Raw genomic sequence first — 12,205 nt, 5'->3', positions numbered from 1 at the left:
ACACCGGATGTTTTGGTATGTGTTGTTGCCGTTTTGCAAGCCAGTTTCTGTTTTTGCTGCTGAGTTTAGTAAAGACGATAAACAGCAATGTCTGCGTGCATCTTTAAATACTCGGGTTATCACACTGGCGACGAGGATTAAAACCGATAATAACCAAGCCAATGTTCCAGTAAGTCAGCCGGTTCTACAGCGAAGAAGTTGGCAAATAATTAAACACAAGCTATGGCTGCTACTGTCGGCTCGCTCAGTGAGTTTTCCGAGAAGGATGGTGACTGGGTGGAATATGTCGAGAGACTGGAGCACTTTTTCCTGGCTAATGACATTGTGGATGAGGAGAAACAACGATCAATCCTCCTGAGTGTGTGCGGGGCTAAAACGTACAGATTGATCCGAAATCTTGCAACGCCGCAGAAACCGGGAGAGATAGGGTTCAAAGAAATTGTGGAGATGGTGCAAAATCACCTCAATCCCAAGCCCTCGGTGATTGTGCAGCGCTTCAAGTTTCACACGCATTCACGCAAGTCAGGAGTGACAGTGGCGGAGTTTGTGGCGGAACTGAGGCAGCTATCTGAGCACTGTGAGTTCAGGGCAGTGCTGGAGGACATGTTGCGGGACAGGTTAGTCTGTGGAATTAACGATGACGTCATTCAGCGCCGCTTATTGGGTGAAGCCACACTGACTTTTAAAAAGGCTTTGGACATTGCCCTAGCCATGGAGACGGCGGCAAACAACACGATGGACATAAAAAATGCAGGGGGAGGGACGCTATCAGATACTGCCCATTTTGTAGCAAAAGAAAGCAAAAGTAGTTCAGGAAGACCCACAGAGTGTTATCGTTGTGGGGGTCCGCATTTTGCGAATGACTGTGGCTTTAAAGACGCTGTTTGCCATAATTGCCAGAAAAGGGGGCATATTGCAAAAAAGTGCAGGGGTGCTAAAAATAAACAGACAAAAGGATGGGGGAAAAGCACCTAAGCCCAACACACATCACCTGCAGAGTGAGGATTTTGAGGAGCAGTGCTCATTCAACATGTTTAATATCCGTGGCCAGCCCCGGGCTCAGCCCATCTATGCAACAGTTAAGGTGAATGGCAAAGAGCTGAACATGGAAGTGGACACTGGGGCCTCAGCTTCAGTAATCAGTCAAACCACATTCAACAGGTTGTGGAGCTCAGGGGGTGCACCTGCAATGGAAGAGACAAGTATTAGGCTCAGAACGTACACGGGTGAGTGCATCCCACTCGCGGGGGCTATCAAGGTGGACATTGTATATCAAGAACAGCAGGCCGCGGTGACACTGCTTGTGGTCGAGGGGGAGGGACCGAGCTTGTTGGGGCGGGATCTCCTCCAGAAAATTCACCTGAATTGGGGACAGATCTGGGGTGAAATCAAACATACCACTGTGGTACAGGACATCATAGGGAAATATGCTGATGTCTTTAAAGAGGAATTGGGTACCCTCCGAGGGACCACAGTTAAACTGTGTGTGGAACCCAAAGCACAACCGCGTTTCTTCAAACCACGAACAGTACCATATGCCATGAAAGCTAAGGTTGAGGCGGAGTTGGAAAGGCTACAAAGGGCAGGGGTGATTGAGCCTGTGGAGTTTTCTGACTGGGCAGCCCCAATAGTGCCAGTGGTGAAGGAGGACGGGGAAGTGCGCATATGTGGGGATTACAAAATGACCATTAATCAGGCCTCACAGCTCGACACCTACCCCCTACCGCGAGTGGAGGACCTATTTGCTACACTAGCAGGTGGAAAAACATTCACTAAACTAGACATGAGTCACGCATATCAACAACTTTTGCTAGATGAAGACTCTAAGCAATATGTGACTATAAACACTCACAAGGGCCTATTCAAGTATAACCGCCTGGTGTTTGGCGTTGCCTCAAGCCCGGCTATTTTCCAACGCACCATGGACAATCTGTTTCAGAACATTCCCCAGGTTGCCGTCTACCTGGATGACATTCTCGTCACAGGTAAAACAGAAGAGGAACACTTGCAAAACCTTGACCTGGTGTTAAAGAGAATGTCTGAGGCTGGGCTGCGTCTGAAATGCAGTAAGTGTGTTTTTCAAGCTCCAAGTGTCACATATCTGGGCCATCGGATTTCAGCTCAGGGCTTGTCTCCAGTCGAAGACAAAGTGAGAGCAATTAAGGAAGCCCCAACACCAAAGGACATTGCAGAGCTTAGGTCGTTTCTGGGTCTAGTGAACTATTATGGGAAGTTTTTACCAGACCTCTCGAGCGTGCTGGCCCCACTCTACCAGCTGCTACACAAAGGCTGTGTGTGGAGATGGCAGCAGGATCAGGACAACGCTTTCCAGCACGTAAAGGGACTGTTACACTCAACACGACTGCTGGTACATTTTGACCCAGACAAGGAGGTCATTCTATCGTGTGATGCCTCCCCGTATGGACTGGGGGCAGTTCTTTCGCACCGCATGGAGGATGGAAGTGAAAAGCCTATCAGCTATGTGTCACGTACTCTTACTGCAGCAGAAAAGGGGTACTCGCAATTAGAGAAGGAGGGCCTGGCGGTTGTTTTTGCAGTAAAGCGTTTCCACCACTACCTGTTTTGGTCGCCCTTTTACCATCTTCACAGACCATAAGCCTCGAATGGGTCTGTTCAGTGAGACAAAGGGCATTCCACCCATGGCCTCAGCAAGAATACAGCGCTGGGCATTAACCCTGTCAGCATACCAGTATAGCATAGAGTACAAGGCGGGTAGGGACAATGCAAATGCTGATGCTTTTAGCCGTCTGCCTCTCCCAGACACACCACACCACACAGGCTTTCCCCCAGAGACTGTTTTTTTCTGATGGACAGACTGTCACAGGCTCCAGTGACAGCAAAGCAAATAAAGCTGTGGACTGAAAGAGACCCAGTGTTGTCGCAGGTGAAGAGGTGGGTGATGCAGGGGTGGCCTGACACTGTGGAACAGGAGGGGTTCAAACCTTACGTCAAGCGCAAACTTGAATTAAGTGTCCTTGATGGCTGTCTCCTCTGGGGTTCCAGAGTGATTGTCCCACCTCCAGGGCGGGCTCAAGTGATGACGACGAGCTACATGAAGCCCACCCCGGGGTTTCCCGTATGAAAAGTCTCGCCAGATCATTTGTGTGGTGGCCTGGGATGGACTGTGCTTTAGAAGAGAAAAGGTGAAGGTATGTTCTCAGTGTCAAAGCAACCTGAAGATGCCAGCGGCAGCGCCACTACACCCATGGCAGTGGCCCAGCTGTCCGTGGTCCAGACTTCACCTGGATTTTGCTGGCCCATTTATGGGTCGGATGTTTTTAGTGCTAGTGGATGCACACTCCAAGTGGCTCGAGGCACATATCATGTCAAATATTACTGCACCTACTACTACAGACACACTGAGAAGCATTTTCGCAACACATGGACTGCCAGACACAATTGTGACAGACAACGGGGCCCACTTTCACCAGTGAGGTTTTCAAGGAGTTTATGGATAGAAACGGGATTCGTCATGTCTGCACGGCCCCCTATCATCCCGCGTCCAACGGCTTGGCAGAGCGGGCTGTGGAGACTTTCAAAGAGGGGCTGTGGAAGAGATGTCAGGACAATCGCTGGAAACCAAGCTCGCACGCTTCCTGTTTCAATACAGGATTACTCCACACACAACTACGGGAGTGTCTCCAGCTGAGATGTTGCTGGGGAGGAGACCAAAGTCTCATCTGGACCTCCTCCAGCCAGACATCAGAGCGAGGGGTTGCCAGGTATCAGGAGGAGCAAAAAGCAAGGCGGGACCAACATGCCAAGGAGAGACATTTTCACCCAGGGGACAGAGTGTATGTCAAGAACTTTGCCATAGGTTCACCCTGGTTGCCAGGGGTAATCCACCGCCAGACAGGGCCAAGTATCTTTTGTTGTGGAATTATGTGATGGTAGGCAGGTGCGCAGGGCACCAAGATCACTTGCGGGTCCGCCATGATGGGGGAGGGAAGAGTTCTCACGGGGTTTCATGCAAAGTCAGTGGGGGCGGCTCTGCAGAGGCCGTGCCAATAGCTCCAGGGCACGCGGAAGTGTCACATGAGGGCCTGTCTGAGCCCTCAGAGGAGGCACCTGATGAATTGTCGGAGCGGGCAGCTACGGCTGACCCTGCTCAGAGCCTACCTGGGGGACCAGAGCCTGCCTCCAGTGCGGAGGACACCATTCCTGAGCTTAGGAGATCTAAGAGACAACACAAGCCTCCAAACAGACTGACATGTTGAGCTACAGATACACAAAGATTAAATATACCATATAAAAGAGTGTTGTTTGTTTAACAAAAATTTGATGTTCATATTGCTACCAATGTTTCTCCTGGTAAAGAGGCACTTATCTTACAGTGTGTGTATTAATGTTTTATGTTTTGCACTTTAAGAGGGAGAAGTGCTGCAGAGGGACTATTTGTGGTGTAGGCCGGGGTGAAACCCGGAATGTTTGTTTGTTATTTTGCTTCCCCCCGGTCCTAGTTAAGTTGTTGCACACCGGATGTTTTGGTATGTGTTGTTGCCGTTTTGCAAGCCAGTTTCTGTATTTGCTGCTGAGTTTAGTAAAGACGATAAACAGCAATGTCTGCGTGCATCTTTAAATACTCGGGTTATCACAGATTGTAAAGGAGCCCGCATGCAGCGACAAAATCATTCGGCAGTCCTCTGTTAGTCAGCTGGAAAGGGACCTTTCCTGTCCCTTCCAAAAAACAGGGCCAAAAAGACTGACAGACTAACTAACTTTCATCTGACTAGCTGTTCAAAGTAAAACTTTCACTCGACTTTTTTCACCTGTAGCTACATGTGTTCACCACTAGATGTCCTACTAGCACTAGTAACTATTATATGCTTGTCGGAAGATTACCATTTAAAGGCTTTGGGTTGGTTTTTAAGGTAACACTTTATTTTAAAGACCAAATCTCATTACTAGTTAGTTGCTTATTAGTATGCATATTAACATATTGGCTGTTTATTACTACTCATTAGACACATATTAATGACTTATTCTTCATGACCATATTCTAGATCCTTTAACCGGACCCCACCTAGGTATTTTGAACTAGGTATGAACTTATTGCAGTCCAAATTCAAAATACTGGAGAGGGTTTTTTTAGAATGTTTTTTTTTAGACTTTTTTGACTCATAGTCAGGTTTGAAGATTGATGGTTGTAAGATTGATGAGAGTAATTGGAGATGGATGATTTGTAGTTTGATGTGTTTTAATGTAACTGGCAACCCGGGGTGCCGAAATACAATTGGGTAGACTGGCAGTGGGCGGGTTTCACAAACCAAAACAATGACAGACGTTCCGGCCTGGAACACACATTTTCAAAGGTGAATAAATGACTGTAGCTTGTTTTTCAGATAAACAAGTATGTTAACTTAGCATGTTTCTTAAATATCTGCAAACATATTATGGTATTTTTATGCTTTAGTAGAGTTAAAAACTTACATACAGCACCTTTAATATTACATTCAATACAATCAATATTACATTATTACATTCAGTACAATACTGGTTATTTCCTTCATCCCTTAGCAATTTTATTTGTAGGCCTACATTATGCTGGCAATTGGCCACCCAACTCTTTACTAAAACATTCACTTTGTTGTTTTGCCGTGTGAAAAAGTCCACATAAATGCATTGATTCAGGGTTTGCAGGATGACTAATGATTATTCTAATTAATATATTATTATTATTATTATTAATACAATTTATAATAGTATAATTATTAATAAAATAATAAAAGTTATTTAAAATTGTAAAAAAAAAAAAAATGAAAAAAATATATTTATTGCTATAATTATAGTAAAAAATATTGGTGGAAATATCTTATATGAGCCAAAAAGACTAGAACCACTGCTCTACACAGATGTTATTTAAATAGTAATATTGTGGTTTATATTACATGAATTGGTTTAAAATATCAAATACTGTTAAGGAGAATTAATGTTAATTAATTTCGTCCCCTTTTAATCCTTCAGGCCCTGCACAGGTGTGGCATAAGTCAATGCACATAGCAAAAAATTAATTAAATTTGTACAAAATTTTTAGTAGATTCAAAGTTAGTTCCTCTCAAGTTCTGACAGCTCTCCTGAGTAACAGGGGCAGTCACATTTACCTTTGCTCAACGAAATTTCACAGGCGAAATCCAGTTCCCCACACAGTTCCCCAGGCAGATTCACTCATGTCACAAATTCGCCACGCTGATCAACAAAAAGCTGCTTGGTTTGAAAGTGTCTTCTGTGTGATTAGAGCTTCATACATCGCTATGCTATTGAAAATGGAAAACTGGCCTTTTTTGCATGTGAAATTTTGCTGAAATATCCCTAATGTGACACTTAATGGGTGTACTGTAGGTCATCACCTTTAAGGAACAGTTCACCTAAAAATGAAAATGTACTCACCTTCAGGCCGTCCAAGATGAAGATGAGTTTGTTTGTTCCTCAGAACAGACTTGGAGAAATTTAGCATTACATCAGTTTCTCACCAGAGGATCATCTGCTGTGAATGGATGCCTTGTTTGAAAGAAGCAAAAACATTAAGGTGTTTTAACTTAAATCTGTTGCTTCTGGACAAAATATTAATCCATTATCCATAATAACGCTTCTACCAGTGAAAAAGTCCATCCCCTGTTGTCAATGCTGGGTAGTAACATAATGTTACGTAATCAGATTCCAAAAATGTAGAACTTGTAATTAAATTATACCAAATGTTCATAATCAGATTAGTTACTTTTTTATGACATGATTACATATCTGATATCATGATGCCAGGATTCACAAACTTTTTTGTCATTCAAACCCTTTGACCTAAAATATTTACTGAGATTTAATGTTAATATGTCAACACATTTGCTTGTTTACAGTTTTATGTCATTTAATGGTCACATTGGCATGCAGGTACACAAAATATTTCAAATGTAAAAATGTAGGTAATAAATTTGAAGGTCATTTAATTAAGGTAATCTAAAAGTAATCCAAAATAGTCAGAATACATGACCTAAAATGAGTAATCTAAATTACATTACTGACTACAATTTTCATCATGCAATTTGTAAACAATAACAGACTACAATGTGTAAGTAATACCCAGCACTGCCTGTTGTCCACCGACATATTTGTTTGAGACTGTTTTGGACTGTTTTTGCTTTGTGGATTACTGTGATGTGATGTGTGGTCTATCATTCTGACGGCACCCATTCACTGTAGAGGATCCATTGGTGAGCAAGTGATGAAAAACTAAATTTCTCCAAATGTGCTCCCGTGAAGAAACAGACTCATCTTCATCTTAGATAGATTAAATTCTCAGCAAAATTTTCATTTTTGGTTGAACAATGGCTTTAATTGAAATCATGTTCCAATAATATTTGACAACCAAAACATGTATTGTCTGTGTAATGTTGTATTTAGATGGCATTAACGCATTTTCAAGTGTCAAATACGTTTTGGGGACACTGTATGTCTACTGAGTAAAATGGGCAAAAGAGGGCGTTTCTACAGCAGTGTGAATGTGACCTGCAAAGGAACCTGACACGAGACGCTTCAGATTGTCGTTCAATCATGTGAACATCTCAGCGAGGGTCTTAAGAAACAACGAGGGCAACTATAAGATCAAGTAGAGGGGATTGCTTTGGGAGGAAGTATGGACGGACTATACAGTATTTTGGCATGTTTTTGTGACACTTAAAGACATGTACAACTTCACATCCCTGAGCGCTCATGGAGAGCCAGCGGTTCGCATTTTCCTGGGTTTCGCTCTTTCTCTCCTCGTGCTGTGGACGTTATTGGGGAATTTCACTGTTTGCGCAGCGGTTTTGCGGTTCCGTCACCTGAGAGGAAAAGTCACCAATATCTTTATCGTGTCTCTGGCGATGTCGGACTTGTTGGTGGCTGTCCTCGTGATGCCGTGGAAAGCGGCCACGGAGGTGACCGGACACTGGGCGTTTGGCTCTTTCTGCGAGTGCTGGGTGGCTTTTGACATTATGTGCTCCACAGCTTCCATCCTCAACCTGTGCGTAATCAGCCTGGATCGATACTGGGCTATTTCAAACCCGTTTCAATACGAGAGGAAGATGAACCGTAGACTCGCCCTCGTTATGGTCAGCGTAACGTGGATCGTATCGGTGGCTATATCATTCGTGCCCGTGCAGCTGAACTGGCACAGGGCAGACCTGGGCACGGTAACCACAAATAACTGGACCACCAGGGAAATGTGTGACTCGAGTCTAAGCAGAACGTATGCCGTTTCCTCCTCTCTAATAAGTTTTTACATTCCCGTAGCAGTGATGCTGATCACATACACGCGCATCTACCGCATTGCTCAGGTTCAAATCAAGAGCATCTCTTCGCTGGAGCGCGCAGCGGAGCGCGCACAGAACTGCAGGGCAGGTGCGCGCACCTGTCCTCTCCAACACCGCGCGATCAGAGAAACCAAACTGTTCAAAACTCTGTCCGTGATTATGGGGGTGTTTGTGTGCTGCTGGTTTCCGTTCTTCGTCCTCAACTGTGCGATTCCTTTCTGCCACGAGCCAAATTGTGTCAGTGAAGCAACTTTTAACGTGTTCGTGTGGTTCGGCTGGTGCAATTCATCGCTCAACCCGATCATATATGCTTTTAACTCTGATTTCAGAGATGCTTTTGCTCGACTTCTGTGCTGCCATGGCCTGTGCACCAAAACACCTCTTGATATTCAGTGCAAGGATCCAGTGTCCACCAATAATCAGGGCAGCTCTGTTAACACTATGGAGATCGGTTATGTCAGTTTGGAAAGGGTGGACAACGAAATGCAACGTCCACTGGTGGAGATACATATGTTTGGAGATGAGAGCAAGGTTCAGCACACAAACTCAGAAGAAGCATGTCAGAATAAATGACTTTAGTGTTAATCTTAAGAGTAGAGGAGACTGGGATAGTTATCACAATTAATATTTCTCTAAGGTTTTATTTTGAAAGTCAATTTCTGTGTACCTTAATGTTTTATCAAGCTTAGGAAACAAGATACAGTTCCAGTTTCTATGGAGGCATGTTGTGACAATAAGAACCTACTGTTTATTGACCGATTTGAAGGAAATGTCTTAGTTTAAAATGTCTAAATAAAAATGTTATTTTCAAATTTCAACATATATTTAAACTAAAATGACTTTATTTGTTTAGCAATTTGTAAACATTACAACAATCCAACACTCTTGTAACATGTAAAATTATAAGAAGATCATTTTTAGCTAATAGGCATTCACATTTAGTGATTTTATGAAAGTAAAATTTATAAAGAACATGGGACAATTTGCCCCAACCTTCTGTTGAACGTAATTCAGCAACAATGAATGAAAAATGTAATTTTTTTGATGGTTGTTAAACTTAAATTAAATTAAAACTTATTGCTTACTCTCATGTTGTTCCAAACCTCTGTGGAACATAAAAGACAACGAAATGTCTCTATTTTGTTTCCCCAATCACTGGAAGTCAATGGCAACCAACTGTTTGGTAACCAGTATTCTTTAAAATAGAGGTTGAGTTAAAGATGACAAAATATTCATTTTTGGGTGAACTACCCCATTAAGATGTATTTATATCAATGCTTTTTGACATTGTTAAAAGAAAAGAAGCGAAAAGGGTGGCTTGTACCTTGTGTGTTTATGAACACACCAGAATAACCTCTTGAAACTATGTTTCACCGACTTACATGAAAAATGGAAGAAGATGATTTCATTGTGTTCACTTTTTACAGTTATAGTTTGGAGGATAGAATACATATAAAGATATATATACATATAAGATTAAATTATAAAATTAGCTGCCTGAAACCAATGGGATTTCAACATCAAAACCTTCAAGTTGCTTAGCTATAAACCTTGTGACAACTTCCCATGTCTCCTCACAGCCTAAAGTTTTGTTTACTTATTTGCATACATTTGAAGATGATTCTAAAGTATCAATGTTTATATGTGTCACAGGGTTATATCTGAGGTTTTATTAGATTTGATGTTTTAATGGTTTGGGTGTCAATTAGCTTGACGACCATTAGGCACGAGTGCACATGGTTACTTCCTCTCATAAATAATTAGTTGGCTGCAATCTCCACTCAAGGAATGTTACATTTCAGTATGCAAGGGCTTTCGGACTATGTATGGCATGGTATACTTGATGCGGAGTGCAGAGGGTGCAGAGGGTTTTGCGTGTTGATTCATGTCACCTTCATCAGGGTCTGGTAGATAAAGATTATAGAAAAGTGCACAACAATCATGTATAATAGGTTGATCATCTTGACTTTGTTATAGGTTTGTTAAATTTTTCCTCCAATGAAACATACTACTCATGATTCTTCTTTATTTTTTTTTTACAATTATTAATTGCAAGCAAATTGTAAGCACCAAAAGTCATCTAACACAGGTTTTTCTAGTAAAACTTCCACACAGCAACATTTCCTGGAAGTTGGGAGTCTTTTAATAAGGACACATTGGGCTGGAGTGTATTCACAACAGGCGTGTTACGTATGTAATTAATTCACAATGAGAGGTTTCAGTTGGCTCACAGCAATGAATAAAACATGGGAAGGCAATCCCTAATCCCTTAAGAACCTTAAACAAACTAAAAAAAAGTATTTTCACAGATGTAATTTTTATTGATACAAATGGCAAATGGCAAGTGCTGAATTACTAATATTTATAAGCTGATGCAAACTAGTGTAAATATATTATTTGTTTGTAAAATCCCTGCTCAGATTTGTCGCTGATTGAAGAGGTGTTTAAAATTGATGGCCCTTGTAACTAAAAATACTTAGCAGCATGTCCTTGAAGTCTTCATTCTTGAAGCACATCCAGCCCCTGAGGCTTGCTTTAATTTTGGAATCCACAGGGATGTTTGACTATTGAAATTGTTAAAATGAGCTATGATATAGCTGCTAAGAACAAGTACATTCCTCTTTTTACCTCAACTCAGATCTTCTTAATTTCTTTCTGTGGCTGGGGAGTCTGATGGGTAAATGTGCCAGTGGGTGTAACATTTAAAATCCTGATAAAATCCCACATTCACAGAGGTCCCAAATATTTGGACACTTAAGTCACACTTGAAATGTATAAATGTCATTGCAACAGATAAGGTGAGCATACATCCCAGACATGTCCTGAGCAGGATGTCTAAACTGCCTAAAATGTCTTATAAGATTTGGGTTTGTCATGCTCTCTACAATCCTTATACATTATGTATATGCATTCGATTATGTACAATATCTGCGCACAGTTGTTTGAACCTTTCAATCATTACATTCAGCAATTATGAAAACAATAGAAAAACAAAGCATAAACCCAAACATTTTAGGCAAGTTAGAAATTCTAGCTAGGATCTGTCCAGGAAAAAAGAGCACATAATAAATTATGTAAATAAATAAATAATATTAGAAAGAAAAATGGCACAACCACAATTTAACAAGTGAAATATTTTGCACAAAGGATTTTGATATGTTTATATAATGAAACAACAGATTTACTAATTAAGATAAAAATATTTGGACACTTTCTGGTTATCAAAGATTAGTGGATCATGTTCATAGTTAATGTGATGAGCTACACCTGTGTGAACTTTAGGAGAGCTGACTTCATTTATCACTATAAATAACCCTGGGACAAACTTGTTAATATAATTTAAAAAATGGCTAAGTAAAGCAGTTAGTTCTGAGAAAAACTCTAGCATTATTTGCTTGCAGAGGTTGATTTTATAAGCAAGTCTAGCCTAAATATACAAATACTTCTTGAGGCCATTGCATATGCTTACTTAATGAAGAAGAAATAGTATCTTTCTGTCCGTGTGCTTGGTCATCAAACACTCACAGTAATGCTAGCCTGCACACAGAGTTTCCTGTAACTGGTCAAAGTGGTTAATGTGCACACATTGTGTTAGGAGAGCAGTCACCGAGGGACGAAACTAACAACACAGGAATTAATGAAGTGTGCATTGCTAAATATATATATATATATATATATATATATATATATATATATATATATATATATATATATATATATATATATATATATATATATAGTTAAAATGAAGTAAAGGTAATATTAATCAATTATGCAGACAATTAAGACTTGAGCCAAGTAAATAAATATTAGTTTTGTTTTGTAATAATTTGCAAACACAAATAACATTAATTATAGTTTAATTAAAATAGACTAGGTTTCATCAGTGTGTAACATTTTCT

The 12,205-nt window shown here is 41.1% G+C and overlaps 1 protein-coding gene and 1 pseudogene across 1 annotated transcript; both read left to right on the top strand.

Moving 5' to 3' along the window:
- The first annotated feature begins 48 nt into the window (after window positions 1-48).
- On the top strand, window positions 49-4,366 carry LOC122137050 (annotated as a pseudogene).
- A 2,913-nt stretch (window positions 4,367-7,279) lies between these two features.
- Window positions 7,280-9,011, top strand: LOC109084847 (D(1B) dopamine receptor). Its single transcript, XM_042758691.1, has one exon. It carries the CDS (start codon window positions 7,695-7,697, stop codon window positions 8,874-8,876), a length of 1,182 nt encoding a protein of 393 aa, XP_042614625.1. The 5' UTR covers window positions 7,280-7,694; the 3' UTR covers window positions 8,877-9,011.
- Window positions 9,012-12,205: the final 3,194 nt, after the last annotated feature.

The sequence above is a fragment of the Cyprinus carpio genome, chromosome A1 (assembly GCF_018340385.1).
Source record: "Cyprinus carpio isolate SPL01 chromosome A1, ASM1834038v1, whole genome shotgun sequence".
NCBI classification, from domain to species: domain Eukaryota; kingdom Metazoa; phylum Chordata; class Actinopteri; order Cypriniformes; family Cyprinidae; genus Cyprinus; species Cyprinus carpio.
This window is presented reverse-complemented; position numbering and strand designations above follow the sequence as displayed.

Bases quoted from the DNA above. Each gene is read 5' to 3' on its own strand.
- LOC109084847 (XM_042758691.1), top strand. From the start codon at position 7,695: ATGTACAACTTCACATCCCTGAGCGCTCATGGAGAGCCAGCGGTTCGC.